Below are 21,398 nucleotides of genomic sequence, written 5' to 3' on the forward strand. Positions count from 1 at the left end.
GGCGTCACGCCCAGGCACTCGTATATGGGAACCCCAAGCAAACCAATATTGTTTTGTTATTATATTGGCTCTTCAGGGCTTGGACAACAGATACTCTTCCAAGAGCTGTATTTTCGGATTTTACTACACAACCAACGAAATGAATGAAAACAAGTCTCCTTTGGCACGGCCGAAAAGTGTTTACTTGAGCTGTGACCGTCTCACGTCACACTGCTCAGTAAATACTCTGACATAACGTTTTTATTAAACGATTAATGACATCATTAGAGAAAACTTCAGCTGCTAGCTAACGGAACTCCCCAAAGTGCAGACGACCACCAAATCTAGGTGGGCCTTGGCCTTTATTGAACACTTACTAGACTGGCAGTAGACCCTCGCTTCTTCATAGAATGTCCCCATGTTCTCGTGAAACAGATGACCTTCTAGCCATGTCCCATCTCCTCCTACTCTCCCCTCGCTCAGCCACGCAGGCCTCCCTGCTATCCTTCCAACACAGTGGACATAGTTGCCCAACACAGTGGCCGGGCCTGCACCCACTGATTCCTCTGGGGAATCACACACACACACACACACACACACACACACACACACGTGGCACTTAGATTGTGTGTGTCCTAACATTTTGTGCCCTAGACCCTTCACTTGCCTCATTCTAGTTCCAGCCCTGTATCACTGATAAGACTTTTTGTGCCTCCAAAAGAGAATTTTCACTCCCGTGGGGGCAATATTAGCCCCTGGAAAGAATGCATGCTCTAAGGTTATTACTCCTGGAAGAGATACAGCTTAAGGAGAGCAACATTTGCTTGGCTGCCCCTCTCCTCCCTGATTCCCAGTCCTGTCTAGGGTAATTCTACTGTTAGTTGACAAATTCTTTCATGCCAAAGCACCTGTAATTTATGGGTCAGGGAGAGTTTCTTGTAGTTTTAGGTGCAGAAGCACCTGGAAACGTAGGGGTAGGGGCACTAGTAGTTAGGGTTCAGAAGGTTTCCTAGTATCTTTTATTTTTTTTAATTTATTTATTTATTTTGAGTGGGGGGAGGCATGAGTGACGGAAGGGCAGAGAGAGAGGGAGAGAGAGAATCCCAAGCAGGCTCTGTGCTGTCAGCTCAGAGTCTGACATGGGGCTCAGACCCACCAACTATGAGATCATGACCTGAAGAGTCGGACCCTTAACCAACTGAGCCACCCAGGCACCTCTCAGACCGCACCACTCTGCCAGCTCACGGTCAAGCAGTGAACCCCTTGGCATCTTAGTTTAGGTTCTCCGGGGGTGCAGAGCCCAGGATAAGGACTTGGATGCAAAATGGGCTCTCCACTCTCCCCAGTCCCTGGCACAAAACAACATATACTGTTTAATACAGCTAGAAAATAAATGAAGAAGGTGATCAGAAGCGAGATGGCCAGAGAGGTGGGTGCTACGGTAGACCGGCCAAGACACGATGAGGGCTTGAACCTGTGCTTGGGAAGCTGGCACGAAAAGAGGTTCTACAGACACTTCTAAGGTAAGGTGAGAGGATGGGGTGTCACTGAGATGTCGGGGTGCGGGGGAAATCGGAGTCGGCCCCAACAGCCGATGTGACATTGCCCTGAATCCCTCCAGTGTGATAAGTAGGCTAACAACCTCGACCACAAAACCCAGACAGCCGAGGTTCAAACGCGCCACTTGTTAATTCCGCACACCTTTTGTAATCTGCCACCACATAACTTTGGACAACTTACTTGCCCCACCCGCACTTCGGCTTCCCATCTGGAAAATAGGGATGAAGATAATCACAATAGGACGCACTTCACAGGTGCTACTGTTACAGTATTGAGGAGACCACACGGGAAATTCTGCTCGTGTACATAATTAATACGATCGTGCTCCATTCCTCGTTTTCCCAGGGACCTTTACTAAAAATGATTCCTCCCTTCTACTCAGCAAGATTTCCACTTCACTTTCTTTTTTCTTTCTATTATTTGCTTCTGATTTTCAGACACCTTTGGGATCACTTTGGAAACGTAAAGAAAGAGGCAGAAGTCAAAGGGTTTCAGGAGATCCGGTGACTGTAACTTATATTTAAGTTCTTGCACAAAGTCGAGACCTGGCAAAATTTCAGGGGACAAGCGAAAGGCACATGGAATCATGATGTTCTGAGGTTGCCCTCTAGTGGGATGTGTAGTCTCCCTAGGGGTCACTGGCTGGCTTCTAAACATTAACATTAGTTTCTTTTCTAACTATAATAATAATGTGGGTTTGAGTGGAGAAAATTCTAAACCACAGAAAAGTATAAAGAAAAAATTTTTCTACATAGTCATCATAATGCTTTTACTCAAAGATGAGGTCAGCCAGCCGTACGGATCTTCAGACTATCTTTGGGCCAGTTGCGGAACAGAAACACTTAAATAGAGCCTTGGGGATGTTAGCATCGTGTTTTATTGAAAAGTATTAAGAGACACAAAATTGAGCTCATTAGCGTTCTACTATGCACGGTGTCCTGGTAACATAGCTAAGCTGCATTTCCCAGAATTCCCTTTTCTATACGTTTGTGGGTTTCGTGGGACACGAGAGAGCGTCCCGGGGGAGATGTGGGCAGACACGGAGCAGCAGCTGCCTCACGTCTTTGCTGTGAGGTGGCTGCCAGCCCACAACTGCTGTGCGCACCCACCCGCCCTCCGCCCGCCCCGGACCCGCTCCAGCTTCTCTGAGTCCTGGGCGAGGTGTGTATTTTATTTTTACTTTAAAAAAAATTTTTTTTAATATTTTATTTATTTTTGAGAGCAAGAGACAGAGTGTGAGTGGGGGAGGGGCGGAGAGAGAGGGAGACACAGAATCGGAAGCAGGCTCCAGGCTCCGCGCTGTCAGCACAGAGCCCGGCGCGGGGCTCGAACTCACGGACTGTGAGATCATGACCTGAGCCGAAGTCTGACGCTTAACCGACGAGCCACCCAGGGGCCCCGCGAGGTGTGTATTTAATCTCGTGCTAAGGCGGGCACCTGGGGGACTCAGTCGGTTGCGTGTCCAACTCTTGATTTTGGTGCTGACAGCACAGAGCCTGCTTGGGATTCTCTCTCTCCCTCTCTCTCTCTCTCTGCCCCTCTCCCACTCACGTTCTCTCCCCCACCACCTTCTCTCAAAATAAACAAACATTAATTTTGTGCTAAGGGGCCAGTTTCTGCGGGACAATCGTAGCACCAGCCACAGGTAACAAGAACTGACATGGGTTTCAGTCTGTTGTGGGTTCCAACTTGTCCCTGTTGTCACCCGTCTTACTGCCCTCCCTACAGCCTTCCCGACTGCCTTCCCATCATAGATGTCAAGTTCTGGCATCAGATGTGAAGACAACAGCTTTACAGAGACTGCTTAGCTGGCTCCCACAGCCCTATAATGTCAAACCCCTGTGACAAATTCGTGTGTGTGTGTGTGTGTGTGTGTGTGTGTGTGTGTGTGTGTCCCTAGTGATTCTCCTTCTGTGACTGAACCCTAACTTATACAGTATGAAATAGAAAACTTCTGAAGCAATTAGAACAATTCTCTATAGCTGCCCTGTTCACTACAGCAGCCACTAGCCATGTGTGGCTATTTAAAGTTAAATTAATTCAAGTTAATTAAAATTAAAATCCAGTTCCCCGGTCACGTTTCAAGGGCTCAGTAGCCACATGTGGTTGGTGGCTGCTGTACTGGGCAGCACAGATACAGAATGCTCCCGTTATCAAAAGAAAATCTCTATTACTATGCTGGTCTCTAGTGATAATGGCTAGTGTTGACTGAGTCCTTACAATGTGTCAGACGCATTACAGGCATCTCTGGATGTGTTAACTCATGTAATCTGCATATAATTCTATGAAAAAGGTACTGCTATTTTACAGATAAGGAGACTAAGCAACAGAGATTAAACGCCCTGTAACAGTCAGAGGAAATAAACGGTAGAGGTAAGATTTGACCCCAGAAAGTTCGGAGCCTGTAGTCTTAACCTTAAGCCAAACCGTGAAGGTCCCGGCAGCCTGGGTTGGCCCAAAGGGAGTGAGGGGGTGGCTCTGGCGGGCCTCCTGCCCTCAAAGGACTCTCTCCTGATTGGATGATGAGCGTCTCGGTAGTGACCATAATAGACTCCCCCCAGCTTGGACCGTACGAACGCGGGCTCTTACGTGATCTCAAGAAAGAAAAGATGCCTGTCCCACCCCACCCTGCCTTCCGATGGCAGAATGAGATGTACCATTGGGGAGAAGGGTCACTGATGTATTAGTTAAGGTAAGGCAAATCGCCGCGATAATTAAATCCTAAAATCTCAGGGGCTTACCAAAGTGGCAGCTTACTTTCTATGTGTAAAGTCCAATCAGCAGCCTATGGGCCACACCTGGGGGGCTCAGTCGTTTGAGCGTCGACTTCGGCTCAGGCCACGATCTCACAGCTTGTGAGTTCGAGCCCCGCGTCGGGCTCTGTGCTGACCGCTCGGGGCCCGGAGCCTGCTTCCGATTCTGTGTCTCCCTCTCTCTCTGCCCCTCCCCTGCTCGTGCTCTGTCTGTCTCTCTCAAAAATAAATAAACGGTAAAAAAAAAAAAATTTAAAGTCCAGTCAGCAGTCTAGAGTGGAGTGTAGAGTGGAGCAGAGAGAGGCTATCTGCTCCGTGCAGGCACTGAGGAGCCCGGGCGGCCAGAGGCACCGCCATGTTCAACACGAAGATTCCAAGTGTGCTCCGGAGAGCAACATCCAGCAGGCACACAGGGAAAGAGAGTGAGGGGAATCGGGTTTTTAATGGCCAAGCCGCAAAGTGGAAACATCATTTCTACCCACATACATTAGCCAGAACTCAGTCACTCAGCCACTTCTACTTGCAAGGGAGGCTGGGAAATACAGTCTGGCTGTGTGCCGAGGAAGAAAAAAATTAAAGTTTGGTGAACTGCCAGCCAGTCTCTGCCACATCAGATTTACTTTGAGTGTCACAGAATAATTAAGATCCATTAAACTAATGATGGGACAAAATTAATGCTAAGATTACTCTCCCCAACCACCATTTTCTCTCTTGTTCTTTGTCATGATATTGACGAGGTCAAAAGTCAAGGAATCAATATGAATTTGAGAGCTGATGCATGGGGGCACTTGTACCCTAATGTTTACAGCAGCACTTTCAACAATAGCCAAATTATGGAAAGAGCCTAAATGTCCATCAACTGAGGAATGGAAAAAGAAGATGGGGTTTATATATACAATGGAATACTACCTGGCAATGAGAAAGAATGAAATCTGGCTATTTGTAGCAACGTGGATGGAACTGGAGACTGTTATGCTAAGTGAAATAAGTCAGACAGAGAAAGACAGATATCGTATGTTTTCAGTCATATGTGGGTCTTGAGAAACTCAACAGAAGACCAGGGGGGAGGGGAAGTGGGGGGAAGAAGTTACAGAGAGGGAAGGAGGCAAACCCTAAGAGACTCTTAAATACTGAGAATAAACTGAGGGTTGATGGTGGGGGAGGGGAGAGGGGAAAGTGGGTGATGGGCATGGAGGAGGGCACCTGTTGGGACGAGCCCTGGGTGTTGTACGGAAACCAATGTGACAATAAATTTCATGTAAAAAATATGAATTGGAGGAGGTAGAGGAGTCCCTGCCACTTTGAGGCTCAATATGAACTCCCCTTCTTTGTGACTCACCTCCCTCGCTTTGCTCCCAGCAAACATCCATATCATGATTTTCTCATGACCCTCAAGAGTAGAACTCCCATGTGACAAACCATTTCTCTAAGTAGATGCATACCAGTAAAGCCACTAACAAAAGCTGGATGTACACTGCCGATGCATACTACTTGGCTGGAAAAGTTGTATATCTGGGGCACCTGGTTGGCTTAGTTGGCAGAGCATGACCTCTTGTTCTCACAGGCATGAGTTCGAGCCCCACATTGGATGGAGACATCCTTAAGAAAATAAAAATTAAAGAAAATTGTTTTAAAGAAAAGTACTCGTGAGTTGCCTCTATTTTGAGGCCGTGTAAAAAGCTTTGCTGTAGCGCTTCTGGATAGAAAATCCTTAGCAGGCCTTTTGGCCTTTGTACGTTAGTGGCTCGTGTTCTAATGTCTTCGCCTTATATTGTCTTTGGCTTGTTGTGAGCTCTGAAAGACTGATCTGGGATTCCTCACTTTTAATAACGTGTAAATCTTGATCTGGTAAATTCCTCCATCTGAATAAAGAGCCATGTCCATTTATTTGTAATAAATGAATGAGCATACCTCCTTAACCAAGCTTTAAATGTGATTGAGAAACTGGGCTCTTGGGGCACCTGGGGGACTCAGGCGGTTAAGCGTCTGACTTGCTTTCGGCTCAGGTCAGTTCGTGAGACTGAGCCCTATATTGGGCTCTCCGCTGACTGTAGAGCCTGCTTGGGATTCTCTCTCTCCCTTTCTCTCTCTCTCTGCCCTTTCCCTGGCTCATACTCTCGCTCTCTCTCAAAATATTTAAATAAACTTAAAAAAAAAAAAAAAAAAAAAAAGACCGGGCTCTTGAGTGAGACTTACTTGGTTTCAAATCCTGGCTCTGCCTTGAGTAAATTTCTAACACTTCCCTGCTTATATTTGTGCACCTGTAAAACGGGGGTGATTATTTTGCCTAAAATTATATTACATTTATATTTTATCACAGTTCTAGCAGTAAATCATAATTATTAATTCAGACTCTGTGCTCTTGAATAAAGCTTACTTTTATATAATAATGGTGTTTTTTTCCTTTTAAGATTTTATTTTTTAAGTAATCTCTACACCGAATGTGGGGCTCGACCTCACAGCCCCAAGATCAAGAGTCACATGCTCTTCTGACTGAGCCAGCCAGGCGCCCCCTGATTTTTTTCTTAAGGCAAGCGACATATCAGTAACTCATAGAGAGGCACTTAAAAAATTATGAAGATGGTTTCTTTCCAAAATTTGCAGGTATGTTACTTCTATCTAACTATAAAACATTCTTAGGTATTCACTAACGCTTGATTAGTGGGACTATCCATTACAACGCTGTCTAATTCAAGTTTCCATAGCTTAGGGCCATAGGAATTCATCTCCTAGAAAGACCCAAGGGGTTCCATCTGTGCATTACACGTCAGGAAATGGAAGGTCATAGAAATTCATTTCAGAGGTAAGGGAGACTTGAAGACGACCTAGTACAATTTTATAGATCTAGAAAACTGGCAGTGTAGTCACTTAGACTATAGATCATTATTTCAAAAATTGCTTATTTACCCACAGTAAGCTGCATGAGAAAATTAGAGTGTGATTTGTAAAAATTATAGCTATACTGGTTTTCTACTGCTGATCACAAAAACTGGATCCAGGTTTGTACGTCTTTGCTCAACACAAAAATGAAAAAAAAATTCTTAAATAAATCATTTGAAAGATACTATCTTTTAGGGCTTGGAGTTCAGGGGACGAAAAGAACTACAAAATAGGTCCTAGGTAGGGAAAAGACTACAGACCAAACTAGCCCACCCACCTCACACTATAAGTGAAGAAACAAGCCCAGAAACATGAAGGAATCTGCCCAAAGTTTATTCATTTGGTAAAATGTTTAAAGGCCGACTGCATACGCCAGGGACTGGGTTGTAGCAGGAAATGACACAAAGCCCCTGACCTCAGATAAAGTTTGCATTGTAGTCATATCATGCAACTCACTTAAAAGTATTAAAATTCTATTTTGAAAAGATCCTGTAACTGGACATTTTTTACGAATTCAAACTCATCCCCTCCTGCCCGTCCACTAAAACCCAGAACGTTAGACCTTACCATGAATCCAAATCAGTGTAATAACAAATCACATATTAGGAGCAAGACAAAAAAAAACGACTATACTGTTGAAATACACCACCGCATACTAAGAACTCTGTGTTCGGTTCTTATTCGTTCAATTAATGAGATGATTAGAAGCAATTCTAATTTATTCGCCAAAGTGAGACTACTGCCCATTTCACATTTTTCATTTCTCTCTTCTTTAACAAAATTCTATATACTGTAATGAACACTACAGCAACAGGAGTAACTTTTACTTCAAGCTACGTGCATTCCTAAAAGAAACTAACACAATTGCCACAGACGTCATTGCAAAAGCATCCTCGATTTATATTGATGTTTTTTTACAGCAGCACTGCGATCTTATGAACACAAGACTTCTTGCCAAGATCAATGTGTTTCTTATTATTTCCTTGAAGTAAAGAGACACCCGCCTCAAGGTACATTTCAACAGCGTATTCCCTTGGAATATCAACTTACTCCCTGATAGATTAAATCAGTGAAGCTACTGCTTTTATCCTTCAGATCTCCCTCAAGCTTTATCTGGTCCCTTGGGAGTACAAATCCATTTCAGGATGAATGAACATGGCTAAGTTTCAGTCAAAGTTGGGTAAAAACCATCTCCGACTGCTAGAGGGACTAAACACAAAGGAAACGGTTAAGAACACAGGTTCTAGAATCCTAGCACCTCCACTTTCCAGCTGTGTGAACTGGGAAGTGACTCAAACTGTCCAAGCCTCCGCTCTCTCATCTAGGAAATAAGGGATTAACACTTGATTGTTGCTATTGTCCGGATCCACTAAGGTAACACATGAAGCATTTACAAGGACATCATGCATAGCACATTTCACCCTTGAACAACACGGGTTTGACTGCGCGGGTCCACTTACACGCAGATTTTTTCAATAAATACAGGCCAGTACTGCAAATGTATTTTTTTCTTCCTTACGATTTTCTTAATAACATTTTCCTCTCTCTAGCTTACTTTATCATAAAAATACAGTGTACGGGGTACCTGGGTGGCTCAGTCAGTTAAGCATGCAACTTCAGCTCAGGTCATGAGCTCGCGGTTTGTGAGTTCGAGCCCCACGTCGGGCTCTGTGCTGACAGTTCGGAGCCTGGAGCCTGCTTCGGATTCCGTGTCTCCCTCTCTCTCTGCCCCTTCCCCACTCACGCTGTCTGTCTGTCTGTCTCTCTCTCCCCAAAATAAATAAACATTAAAAAAATTTTTTTAAATATAGTGTATAATGCGTATAACATACAAAATATGCATTAATCAACTATGTATGTTATCGGTAAGGCTTCCGGTCAACAGTAGGCTATTAGTTGTTAAGTTTCTGGGGAGTCAAAGTTATGTGCACATTTTTGACTGTACAGGGATCGGCACCCCTAACCCCCGTTGTTTTTTTTCAAGAATCAACTGTAAACCTTTGAAATGTTAACTCTTCTATGTGTAAGAATGCTTTCGGGGGCAAGTCACAGAATACCCAATTAAAAGTACCATAAACATTAAAGACATTCATTTAGCCCACTTAAGAAATCCTAAAGCACACAGTTCTAAGAAGGTTCATCCTGCAGCTCAGGAAGACCCAGGCCCTTTCCATGCTTCTGTTCTTTCACCTTCAGAACACTATTCGCTCAACATCTTCTTTTTTTTTTAATTTTTTTTTATCGTTTACTTATTTTTGAGACAGAGAGAGACAGAGCATGAATGGGGGAGGGTCAGAGAGAGAGGGAGACACAGAATCCAAAAGAGGCTCCAGGCTCTGAGCAGTCAGCCCAGAGCCCGACGCAGGGCTCGAACTCACGGACCGCGAGATCGTGACCTGAGCTGAAGTTGGACGCTTAACTGACTGAGCCACAGGCGCCCCTCGCTCAACATCTTCAAACTCTCAGGGTATCTCCATTTTCCACTGGCACTCACTACCTCCTCTCAATGTATTTAAGATGGCGACCAGTGTTCCAGGCATCAAATCCAGACCCAGAAACATCCAGATACAGCACTATCTGACAGAACTTCCTGCAGTGATGGAAATATTATGCATTTGCCCTGCCCAGTACAGCAACCACTAGCCCCATGGGACTCCTGAGCACTTAAATTGTAGCTAGTGTGACTGAGGAACTGAATTTTTAATTTCATTTAGTTTTAATTAATTTAAATTTAATAGTCACATGTGCCTAATGGCTATCATATTGGACAGCGCAGCTCCAGAAGAAGAAAAACTATTTCTCCTTGAGTCTCATTTTAAGAGTGGGGAAATTCTGGGGGCGCCTGGGTGGCTCCGTAGGTTAACCTTGTTACCTCAGCTCAGGTCATGATCTCACGGCTCGTGAGTCCAAGCCCCAAGTCGGGCTCTGTGCTGACAGCTCAGAGCCTGGAGCCTGCCTCAGATTCTGTGTCTCCCTCTCTGCCTATGCCCCTCCCCAACTGAGGCTCTCCCTCTCTGTCTCAAAAATAAATAAACATTAAAAAAATAATTTCAAAAAAGAGTGGGGACATTTTTCCTCAAAGTCCCCCAGGAGATTTTCCCATGTGTCTTATTGGTCAAAAGGAAGCCACATGCCCACTCCTAAAATCAAACCCTGGCAAGGAACAGCATTTCCACAGTTGGCTTAGAATAATTAGGATTTGCTCCTGAGTCATGTGGAAAGGAGCAAGCACCCTGTGAAGCCAGGGCTTGGCCAGCAAGTAAAGAGCAAGGAATGGTTGGCATATAAATTTGATCAGTAGTATATGCTGTACCGCTTCTGCTCTGTCCCAATCAGGGATCTGTAAACTAGGGCCCATGGGCCAAATCCCACGTTTCTAACAAAGGCTTCATTGGTGCAAAGCCATGCCTATTTGCATATTGCCTATGGCTGCTTTGCCTACACCAACAGAGTTGACTAGTTGCCACAGAGACTGTGGATGACGCATGAATCCAAAAATATTTATTAGCTGGCTCTTCACAGAAAAGGTTTGCCAACCCCTGGTCTAAACGGACATTCCTTATGATTAAAATCACCATTGTTAAGGATGTTGGCTACAACGTACTCCTATTGCCAAAAGCAAGTACTTTGTGCAGGCTGATGTGGAGGACAGAGTTCTGGAGAGCCGCTTTCAAGGACCCTGATACTATTTCTTGATGAGTAACTTTCAAAGTTACTCCATTGCTTTAAGCTTCAATCTTCTCATCAGCAAAGTAGGGATAATAGAATTTTCTTTGCCTACCTCAGCAGGGACATGGTGAGATGACGTATGCCAAGGTGCCTTGTAAACCATGAAGACCTACAGAAATATCCAGTTGGGTTGTTGCTGCCGCTGGGTTTTTTTTTTTTTAATAAAGTTTACTTATTTATTTTGAGAGAGAGAACACAAGCAGAGGAGGGGCAGAGAGAGAGGGAGAGAGAGAATCCGAAGCAGGCTCCGCACTGTCAGCACGGAGCCCGGTGCGGAGCATGAACTCGCGAACCGTGAGATCACGATCTGAGCTGAAACCAAGAGTCGGACAATCAACTGACTGAGCCACCCAGGTGCCACATCTGCTGCTGTTTTTAAAGTCCGGGACTATGAGCTGTTGCTACTGGATCCTACCAAGGAACACTGGGACTTTTCCATGACGAGCAAGGCAAGGATAGCACTGGCAACTGGCTGATTTGCCAGTCAGCAAAAGCCACTTCGGGAGCTTTTATCAATTTAGAAATCAAGAGATTGATTGGCTTCGCTGTAACTTTAAGACCCTTTGAAATCACCTTACATAAAAACATGAAGTTTAAAAACTATTTTTTTTTAACGTTTATTTATTTTTGAGACAGAGAGAGACAGAGCATGAACGGGGGAGGGTCAGAGAGAGAGGGAGACACAGAATCTGAAATCAGGCTCCAGGCTCTGAGCCATCAGCACAGAGCCCGACGCGGGGCTTGAACTCACGAACCGCGAGATCATGACCTGAGCCGAAGTCGGACGCTCAACTGACTGAGCCACCCAGGCGCCCCTAAAAACTATTTTAAATTGTTTCCAATTTCACATTAAGAATTTTGAATTGGAGAGCAGCTTTGAAATGAGATGGCAGACATAAGTGGTTCTCGGTTCAAAGCAGACCCCGAAGATCCCTGGTAAACCCAGGACAGTGAATTAGGAATCTGAAGACTGTCCCTACTGGACAATTGAACGCACAGAATCTCAGAGTTTGAAGGAATCTTAACAGGCAATCAGCTGAGACCCTTCATCATAGAGAGGCGAGGACACCACTCTTCAAGAGTAATTCTAGCCAATGAGCAGCCACTCCATTGCGGCCTATGCAAAACTTCAGAAGAGTAACCTATGTCGTATCAGAACTCACTGGCTTCAGACGAGGGCGATGCTGGTGACGTAAGCTGAGGGGAGAGGCTCACGTTCTAGAGTATCTCTAGGCCTGTGACTAGAGTCACAAATCAAAACCAGTCAAACGACAAGAGTTTATTGAGCACTTAGTCTGTGCTAGACTATGAAGGATACAGAGAGGAAAAAGTCGCCACCCTCACCCACAAGGACCTGACTAGATATTTCTTCATACCTGAAAAGAGAAAACCAGAAGGAGGAGCAGAATTCGGGATATGATGATCACCTTCAACAATGCCTAGCAAAGTGTCCTCACACATCTGAAGTGTTTAATATGTATTCATTTTAAGGTTAGTTTAAAATGTATAAACAGAAGTTAGATGTACAAACAATAGCAACAATAAACAAACAGATACAAAAATACCCAAGCTTCCTTTAATGTCTAAGAAGGTTCCATCTTATTTTTGAGCCTCTATTCCAGAGGTTCAGGAAAAGCATTCTTAAACCTGATGATTTAAGGTAGCTCTCTCTTTTGCTCTAAAATGATCTCCAGTTAAGTCAATGTCTTTTGGAAAAATGCACAATCTTTGTATTCCCGCCCCTTCCTTCCGGTAGTCAAGATGGCTTCCAGGTTGGGAATGGGGCGCTAGTGTCCTTCTGGCAACAGGGACCAAGGGCCTGGATCTGTGAGCCCACCCCATGTTGAGCACTGGGTTCTCAATGACGTCTCCAAAGATCTCCCTCACCCTGTGGGGTTCCTGGCTATCCAGTTGGCATTCACTGCTGAAGGCTGTGTCACTGGCCCCCATGGTCAATTCTCTCAGTAGCCCACCCTGGCCTGCGGGTCCGTCTCTTGCTGACCAGGTCCCCTCAGGTCCCACCATTGAGTGTCTGTCACATCCTGCACCTGGCTGCTAGTCTAAATTGTCTACGCCATCACTTTTGTAGCCCTGTCCCTGCACCTGGCTCACAACACGGCTACCCACAAGGAAAGCGAGGGCCAATCAGAATCCCTACCCTGCCCCACAAGAGACAAAAGAGACTTGAAAAAGACATCACCTCTAGCCTTCTTTCTGCCCAAACGCACTATGCCACCATCTTTCATCTCTACCATGCACCCCGTGTTGACGTAGAGGCTGCTATGAGGAGTTCTGACCAGGACTTCCAAGTGGAAAGTCAGACACAAAACGTCCTCTGCTTTCAGTTTCCTCCTCAATCTATCCAGAGCCTCTACCATTCCCTGTCACCACTTCTACCTGCCGGGGAAAAGAGTGAGGGTCTACCAGAAGCGGCCTCATGCCTGTGTCGGGGTAGTGGGAACTCGGAGGGCTGTAAGACTGGCTGAGCATCAGATCAACGCCATGGTATTTAAAATCTCATTTGCACAGACGGGGAATTGAGAAGGAAGGAGTGCAGCACCCGGTTTGATACTAGAGGACAAAGTCAAACAAGACAGGTTCCCTGCCTTTCAAGAGCATTACAGTCTACGCTCCTACAGCCTTAACGTGCACTGCACAAGGAAGAACAAAGACTTGGATGGACAAAGCGTGAGAAGGTGAGAGGAAATAAGACAGTGAGGCCTTGGAAGAGGGGAATTAGAGAGGAATCTACCACTGGAAATGCCTGCAGCACAGAAAGATCTAGGCCCAGACCAGAGAGAGAAAGTTGGGGATTATAGCTCATGAGCTCACTAAACTGGCTCAAATGTGTAATTGTTTCCAAATGGGGAAGACAACTCTGCAAGAATGAGATTATAACCATCTTCCATTATTATGTCATTTCACCCTCTGGAAAATAGTTGTACCTAAAAGAAGACCTCCTTCAAAGACAAAAAAAAAAAAAAAAAAGAGAGAGAGAGAGAGAGAAAGAAAAAAGAAAAAAGGCATGGCATAGCCCAGGAAAGCTAGAGGCCAGAAAGTATAGTTACCTTCCAAAGCTCATCTGGGATTCTGGCAGACCAAGAATGATTCCCTCACACGTTACCAAATTATACAACTGAAAGCGCTAAGGCCTAAGGATTCTCTCTGTTGGCCAGTGGCCTAATAAAAGACTGTGAGACCGACCTCTCCTACTGTTAATTAAGAGCTGCTGAGTCACTCTCAGGCTTCCAGGGTGAAGCTACTGTGTTTGCGATCCACAGCCCCCAGAGCCCAGGGTAATGGCTGCTCTCTGGCAGCTTACCCCAGACCCCCTCCCTCTCCAGCGTCTCCCCGTGCCTCACCGACACGTGCATTCGGTCTCCAGGCACTTACGAGGCAGCCTGGTGGAGTGTGAACAGCATAGGCTATGGGTTCCAACAGGGAATCCCCCAAGCTCTCAGGCTCTGTGCAAATGACTTAATCTCTTTGATACTCCATTTCTTCATCTGCAAACTGAGACTAAACCTATCTATCATGATGCGTTTTTGTGAGGATTGAATGGAGATGACGTACATAAAGCACCCAGCAGGGCCTGGCCCAGGGCAAGCCCCCAGTCCTCATTAGGTTGCTTCCCATCAGTCTCCCACCCGCCTCGCCAAACCCTTCTTCTCCCTTCTCACGCGGCCCGGGACGGTGCACTAAAAGGACTCGTGACGCATTGAAGTGCATTCGGCAAAGGAAGTACCTAATGCCGTCATATAAGGTGACAAGTATAAAGAGATATGGACAAAGAGAAAAAGGAGCAGGGCGCCTGGGTGGCTCAGTCGGTTAAGCGTCCACTTCAGCTCAGGTCATAATCTCACGGTTCATGGGTTCGAGCCCTGCTTCAGGCTCCTGCTGTCGGCACGGAGCCCACTTCCAATTCCCCCCCACCCCTCCCCTCCCCTGCTCTCCCTCTCTCAAAAAAATTATTTTTAAAAAAAAAAGAGAAAAAGGAGCATCGGGGAGAGAGATTTACTTCTTTTGAGGAGATCAGGGCAGATTTTATAGAGGTAGTGATATTTGGCTGGACCTTGGAAAATTAGTGAGGTTCCAAGTAGGGGGACCCCAGAAAGCTGAGGGAGGGAGTAGGGAAGTATGATAGGGAAGGGAGTAAAGCCCATAACGGGTACACTAATGAGCGGGTTACTACTAAGGGTAACTGTGGCACAATCCAACAATCTACTAGGTTTGTAGAACATACCTCAGCATCACCTCGCTAAGGGACGAGGAAGCTGAAGCAGGTGAACACAAACTCTCAGCCCTCACTGTTCTGAAGCGTTAACTCCCTGGCGCTTCTGGCTTATTCCACACACGGGCCACACATGGTCCCATCGGCACAGATCATTCTCGGTCAGAGAGACACGGGAGCCGTCAGCGTGAGTGTACTTTCCTGTTTACCTGCCCCCTTTTCATCATGTTTAAATACATTTTTTCAAAAAGACTTACGTCCCTGGGGACATTTACTCATCAGTAGAGTGGGGACATTTGATTTCTGCTCCACCAATCCCACAGTGACGTTTTAATGCCCCGAGAAGACGATGTGCGAGCATAGTTTACATAAACGTCACAGGCCCGCGACAGAGTTCGTAACTTGTGATCTCCATCCGGGGGGAGTTTGTGCCCCCTACTTATGTCTTCGGCAAGCTGTGCAGGCAGTGTAGACTCTGGGCCAATCACATCAACATCACCTGGGAGCTTGTGCCCTCTACCTACTGAATCAAAGACTGTGGGGGAGGGACACAGAAACCTGTTTTAACAAGTCCTCCAGGGCATTCTCCTATCTTGAGAACCGATGTTTTCAGAGGTTTGAGAACTCTGGCTTTCTGGTTATGAGCACAAATTTCAGAGCTGGCCACAAATCCCAGTCAGCCACTTCCTCGAGTAACTTACTTAGCTCTCTGAGACTCAGTGCCTTGATTTGGGAAATGGGGCTATGGCTAGGATCTCTCCTTCATGGATTTGGTTGAGAAGCTTAAGAGAGTGAATATGTGTAAAGCAGGTAGGAACCTGGCACACCATAAGCAGTCAGTATGCACTTAGCTCGTGTCATTTCTTTTTGTAAAGTGTGGTGGCTTCTTGACATGCCCCAGTGCCTACTGTTTGAAAGACTGTCAGTTGTGTTTCAGCCTGTTGGGAAGTTTTCCACTTAAGTTGTGTGTGTGTGTGTGTGTGTGTGTGTGTGTGTGTGTGTGTGTTATTTACACGTCATTGTTTGCTGTCCGTTGACACTCGCTTTATCCAGCGAAGCTTCCTTGCTCCTGCCACTCTCCTCTGAATAAGAAAGGTATTTCTCTGTGTGGCCTTAATAATTCTTCTTAAAGGGGCACCTGGGTGGCTCAGTGGGTCGGACGTCCGACTCTCGATTTCGGCTTGGGTCATGACCTCACGGTTCGTGAGTTCGAGTCCCGCATCGGGCTCTGCGCTGACAGGCGAAGAGCCTGCTTGAGATTCTCTCTCTGCACCTCCCCCACTTGCTCTCTGTATCTTTCTCAAAACAAATAAAAATACACTTTAACAAAAAGAATTCTTCTTAAATAACATTGCAGGCGAGGATGCTTTCCATTTGCATAGCATGGTATTCTTTTGGCAGCTGTACCTACAAATGTTACAGCCAGGATTTCTGGCCTTTCTGCTGCCTTCCTTTATGTACCTTTCCTCCTTGTTTCATTCTAAAGATCCTCTTTTCTGAAAACCATTCTGCTTCATTTGGCTAATTCTCCATCTACTTCCCTTAAAGCTTCCATGCAGAAGTGCCTTCAAGTAGATACTTTTTTAAAAAACAGATAAACACCAAAAATACACCCTCACGCATGCGGTCAACTGATTTTTGACAAAGGTACCAAGACCATTCAATGGGGGAAGAACAGTCTTTTCAACAAAGAGCGCTGTGAAAAGTGGCTATCACGTGCAAAAGAACAAAGGGGGGCCCTTATCTCAAACCATATACAAAAATGAACGCAAAATGGATCAAAGCTCCTAAACACAAGAGCTAACACTCTAAAACTCTTCGAAGAAAATGCAGGGAGAGATCTTCAGGACATCAGATTTGGCAGCGATTTCTTGGATAAGACAGCCAAAGCACAGGCAAAAAAGTAAACAGAGATCAATTGGACTTCGTCAAAATTAAGACCTTTAGTGCATCAAAGTGCACTATTAAGACAGTGAAAAGATAACACAGAGTAGGAGAAAATAGTTACAAATTGCGTTATCTGGTAAAGGATTTAATACCCAGAGTATAAAAAGAACTCTTGAAACTCAACATCAAAAAACCCCCAAACACCCCAATTCAAAAATGGGCCAAAGGTTTTAGTAGCGGCTTCTCTAAAAACAGATCTATATTATGTCCACTGAGCACATGAAAGATGCTCCCCATCACTAATCAGTAAGGAAGTGCAAATCAAAACCACAAGGAGATTCCGTTTCACACCCACTATCGGCACAGCAGGTAACAGGAAGTGTTGGTGAGGACACAGAATCCTTGTGCCCTGCCGGGAGGAATGTAAAATGTAGTGCCACTGTGGGAAACAGTGTGGCAGAGCCTCAAAAAGTCAACCACGGAATCACCATATGATCCGGCAATTCCACTGCTAGGTTTATGTACCCAAAAGGATCGAAAGCAAGGACTCAAACTTGTACTTGTACACCAATGTTCATAGTAGCATTATTTACAGTAGCAAAAGGTGGAAATACCCCAAACGTCTATCAACGATGAATGGATAAACAAACTGTGGTCTACGCACACAATGGAGTGCTATTCAGCCTTAAAAAGGCATGCAGTTCTGATACATACTACAACGTGGATGAACCCTGGGAGCATGCTAAGTGAATAAGCCAGACACAAAAGGACAAATATTATATGATTCCACTTATATGAGGTACCTAAATGACAAATTCATAGAGACAGAAAGAACAGAGGTTACCAGGGACTGAGGGGAAGGGAATGGGGAGTTACTGTTGAACACGTACAGAGTTTCGGGGCGCCTGGGTGGCTCGGTCGGTTAAGCGTCCGACTTCGGCTCAGGCGCCGATCTTGCGGTGCGTGGGCTCGAACCCCTCGTCTGGCTCTAGGCCGGCAGCTCAGAGCCTGGAGCCCGTTTCGGATTCTATCTCTCCCCCTCTCTCTCTCTGCCCCTCCCCGGCTTGTGCTCTGTCTCTCTCAAAAATCAATAAACAGTAAAAAAAGAAACACGTACAGAGTTTCTATCTGAGATGACGAAATGTTCTAAAAGTAGACAGTGGTGATGGCTGCACAAAACTGTGAATATATTTAATGCCAATGGTTAAAGGGTTAAAATGGCAAGTCTTATGCTTATTTTGCAGCAAAAAAATAAATTCTAAGTAAACACACATTACAGAGATAGAACGGGGAAAAAATGAAAAAAAAAATTTAAAAAGCAGGCACCTTACCTTCCAGGGATGTAACCAGAACAACATGAAGACAGATGATGGTAAGAAACATCTTGAACAGCAGAAGTTCTTCGGGTCTGCCAGCATGGCCACACTGCCTGCCACAGAAAAACATCCTGGAATAAAATAAGGGGAAAACATCATCATCACAGCACGCCATAATCACAACACAGAAATACCCAAGAGGTCAGTTACTTAACCAAGGCAAACTGCAATCCTGCTTCCTTTAAATTACTCTGGTTCCAGAGAACTGGCAATGCCAGCCGGGCACTGGCTACAAAAAGCAAAACCTATATTGATTATGGGAAGACCACCCAGTGGGATATCGTATTACATTCAAAATTATTTTAAAAAACAGGGGCACCTGTGTGGCTCAGCCGGTTAAGCGGAGGACTTTCGATTTCGGCTCAGGTCATGATCTCACAGTTGGTGGGTTTGAGCCCTGCGTCGGGCTCTGTGCTGATGGTACAGAGCCTGCTTAGGATTCTCTCTCTCTCTCTCTCTCTCCCTCTCTCTCTCTCTCTCTCTCTCTCTCTCTCTCTCTCTGCTCCTCCCCCACTTTCTCTCTCTAAATAAATAAATAAGCTTTGAAAAAATTATTTGAAAACAAAAACCAGAAACAGACGCACAAATGCAGAAAACAAGCTAGTGGTTGCCAGAGGTGAGGAGACAGGCAAAGTAAGTGGCAGGGATTAAGAGGGACAAAGTTCCAGTTATGAAATAAATAAGTCACGGGGATGAAAGGTACAGCATAAAAAACAGTCAGAGATACTGTAGTAAATTTGTATGGTGTCAGAAGGTAACTACACCGAACCATGGGGAGCATTTCATCGTGTACAGAATTGTCAAATCACTAGGTTGTACACCTGAAACTAATAGAAAGAATATTGCCTGTCAACTATACTTCACTTAAGACTGCGATTTTTTGAAAAGGCAGGGGGGCGCCTGGGTGGCTCAGTCGGTTGGGCGGCCGACTTCGGCTCAGGTCATGATCTCGCGGTCCGTGGGTTCGAGCCCCGCGTCAGGCTCTGTGCTGACGGCTCAGAGCCTGGAGCCTGTTTCAGATTCTGTGTCTCCCTCTCTCTGACCCTCCCCCGTTCATGCTTTGTCTCTCTGTCTCAAAAATAAATAAACGTTAAAAAAAAAATTTAAAAAGATAGGCAAGGTAGTCCCTGTGAATTTATGGAAAACTTCAATACACGCAAAATATTAAGAGAAGAAATTAAAAACACAAAACACTGCATATATAATTAGTAACGCTATACAAAGGCTGCTTAAAACGATGCTAAGAATCAGAAGGGGTTAGAGAATCCTATAAACATTCTACCCTTACTTATGTTTTATACTGTAAAAGGATTTCCTCTCTGTTACGTGTCAGCTCATGATCAGTGCTTGCATTTTTAGTAGTCAGGAGGGGAGAGTCAACATTTTTTTTAAAAAAGCAAAGTTCGTAACAAAACTGAATTTAAAAGCTCCATTTACCATTCGTGCATCCATGCATTCGACATTTATCGACGGGCAATAAAAAGAAAGGTATCGAGGGGGGTCCGGCACGCTGAGAGAACCGCCAATCCGAAGACCGCGTCTGTCCCTCTCACGGTGGAGGAGCTGGCCAGCAGCACCCCCGACGGGCAGTCGGCGCCAGCAGCCGAGGCTGGCATGGGACGCTGAGGGAGGGAGAGGCCAGGCAGGAGATCACAATCTGCCCACGGGCTCAGGCACAAGCACGCTGAGCGGCCAAAGAGCGGGAGTTCAAAGGTTCTGGCTCTGCCGTGCAATGTCGGCGTGACTCTGGACGAGTCCTTTCCAGTGGCCGAGATGCCCCGTCTAGCCAACTGTGATTAACAGGACCGACCCGAGAGTGCCGCTGTGCTAAGTGAGCACGGTGAAACCACTAGAAAGGCTAGCTGTACTCTTGACTCGTTCAGTCAACAAATACCTACTTTGCGCCCTAGTACGTGCAGGGTGAAACAGTGCAGGGGTTATGTGGGTGAGGGTATGGACAGATGGGGATAAAACACAATTTCTCAGTCTCCAGGGAAAGCTGTCGGTCTTTAAGAATCCTGTAATTTCATAGCCATCACCAATGCCACGGAGGTAACTCTTTCCTTGGACACGGCGTGATAACGTCTCAGACCAGCAGGTGAATCCCTCTCCTTCCAAAGAGGGCTTACGTTTTTTAAATCAATAAATTGTATTATATATTAATACACTACGTTCACAAACTGTAAAATGTCTCTGGTTTGGCCCTGCTCTTCAGCGCGCTTATCCTCTCTCTCTTCATAATGGCATATTATTGACCCTCCCAAATGAGTCACTCGAACCAGAATGTTAATATAGCCGTGCAGAGATGTAGCAATGTCTCTCTGGAGGAAAATTTACGTGTCCGCTACAGCTACACGCAACAGTATTGATGAATCTCAGAGATACAAAGTTAGATAAAGGGGCCAGACGTCAACGAATGCATATCGTACAGGAGTCCATTCGTGTGAGGTACAAAAGCAGGCAAAACTGACGGATGGAGCGAGGAGCAGGGGGAGCGGCTATCCCTGGAAGGGGGTGCGGGTGGAATAATTACAAGTGCGCACAAAGGGGTTTCTGAGGTACAGGTGCCGTTCTGTGTGCTGGTGACGTGGGTGTGTTCAGTTCCTGAAACTCAATCGAATTGGACACTTATGGGTCTGTCACAAAAAGTTGCATTTAAAAAGTTTAAAAATCAATCTATTTTTTTTATTTCTGAGTGCAGTTCCCCCTCCAAAAGCACTGCTATTCAAAAAACAATCTGCATTTAGTGCACCAAACCTCTACCAAAAAACTCTCTCCCATACACATGCCCTCAGGCTCAACTCTACCTGGAATTTGTAGAACTGACTTAGAAAATTTACTGCACAAATATCGGATTTCAGAGCAGTTTACTTCTGGAAAGGAACTCAGAATTCACCTAGCCTCAAACCCTCATTCGACAGACCAAGGAAGAGGCCCAACCAACATGCTCTAGGCGATGGGTCAAGGTCATCTGGCTGTTTGGTGGGACTCCTACTCTTTCTA

General features: G+C 45.5%; 1 protein-coding gene across 1 annotated transcript in view; it reads right to left on the reverse strand.

Annotated features, from left to right (window-relative positions):
• The window catches only part of ADGRG2 (adhesion G protein-coupled receptor G2), a 122,057-nt gene that overhangs the window by 50,302 nt on the left and 50,357 nt on the right, over positions 1-21,398 (reverse strand). The window contains exon 3 of the mRNA XM_049643551.1: positions 18,351-18,466. Within this exon, the coding sequence (XP_049499508.1) occupies positions 18,351-18,465 (115 nt within the window). The 5' untranslated portion in view covers position 18,466. The remainder of the gene's footprint in view (positions 1-18,350; positions 18,467-21,398) is intronic.

The sequence above is a fragment of the Panthera uncia genome, chromosome X, assembly GCF_023721935.1.
Source record: "Panthera uncia isolate 11264 chromosome X, Puncia_PCG_1.0, whole genome shotgun sequence".
NCBI lineage: Eukaryota > Metazoa > Chordata > Mammalia > Carnivora > Felidae > Panthera > Panthera uncia.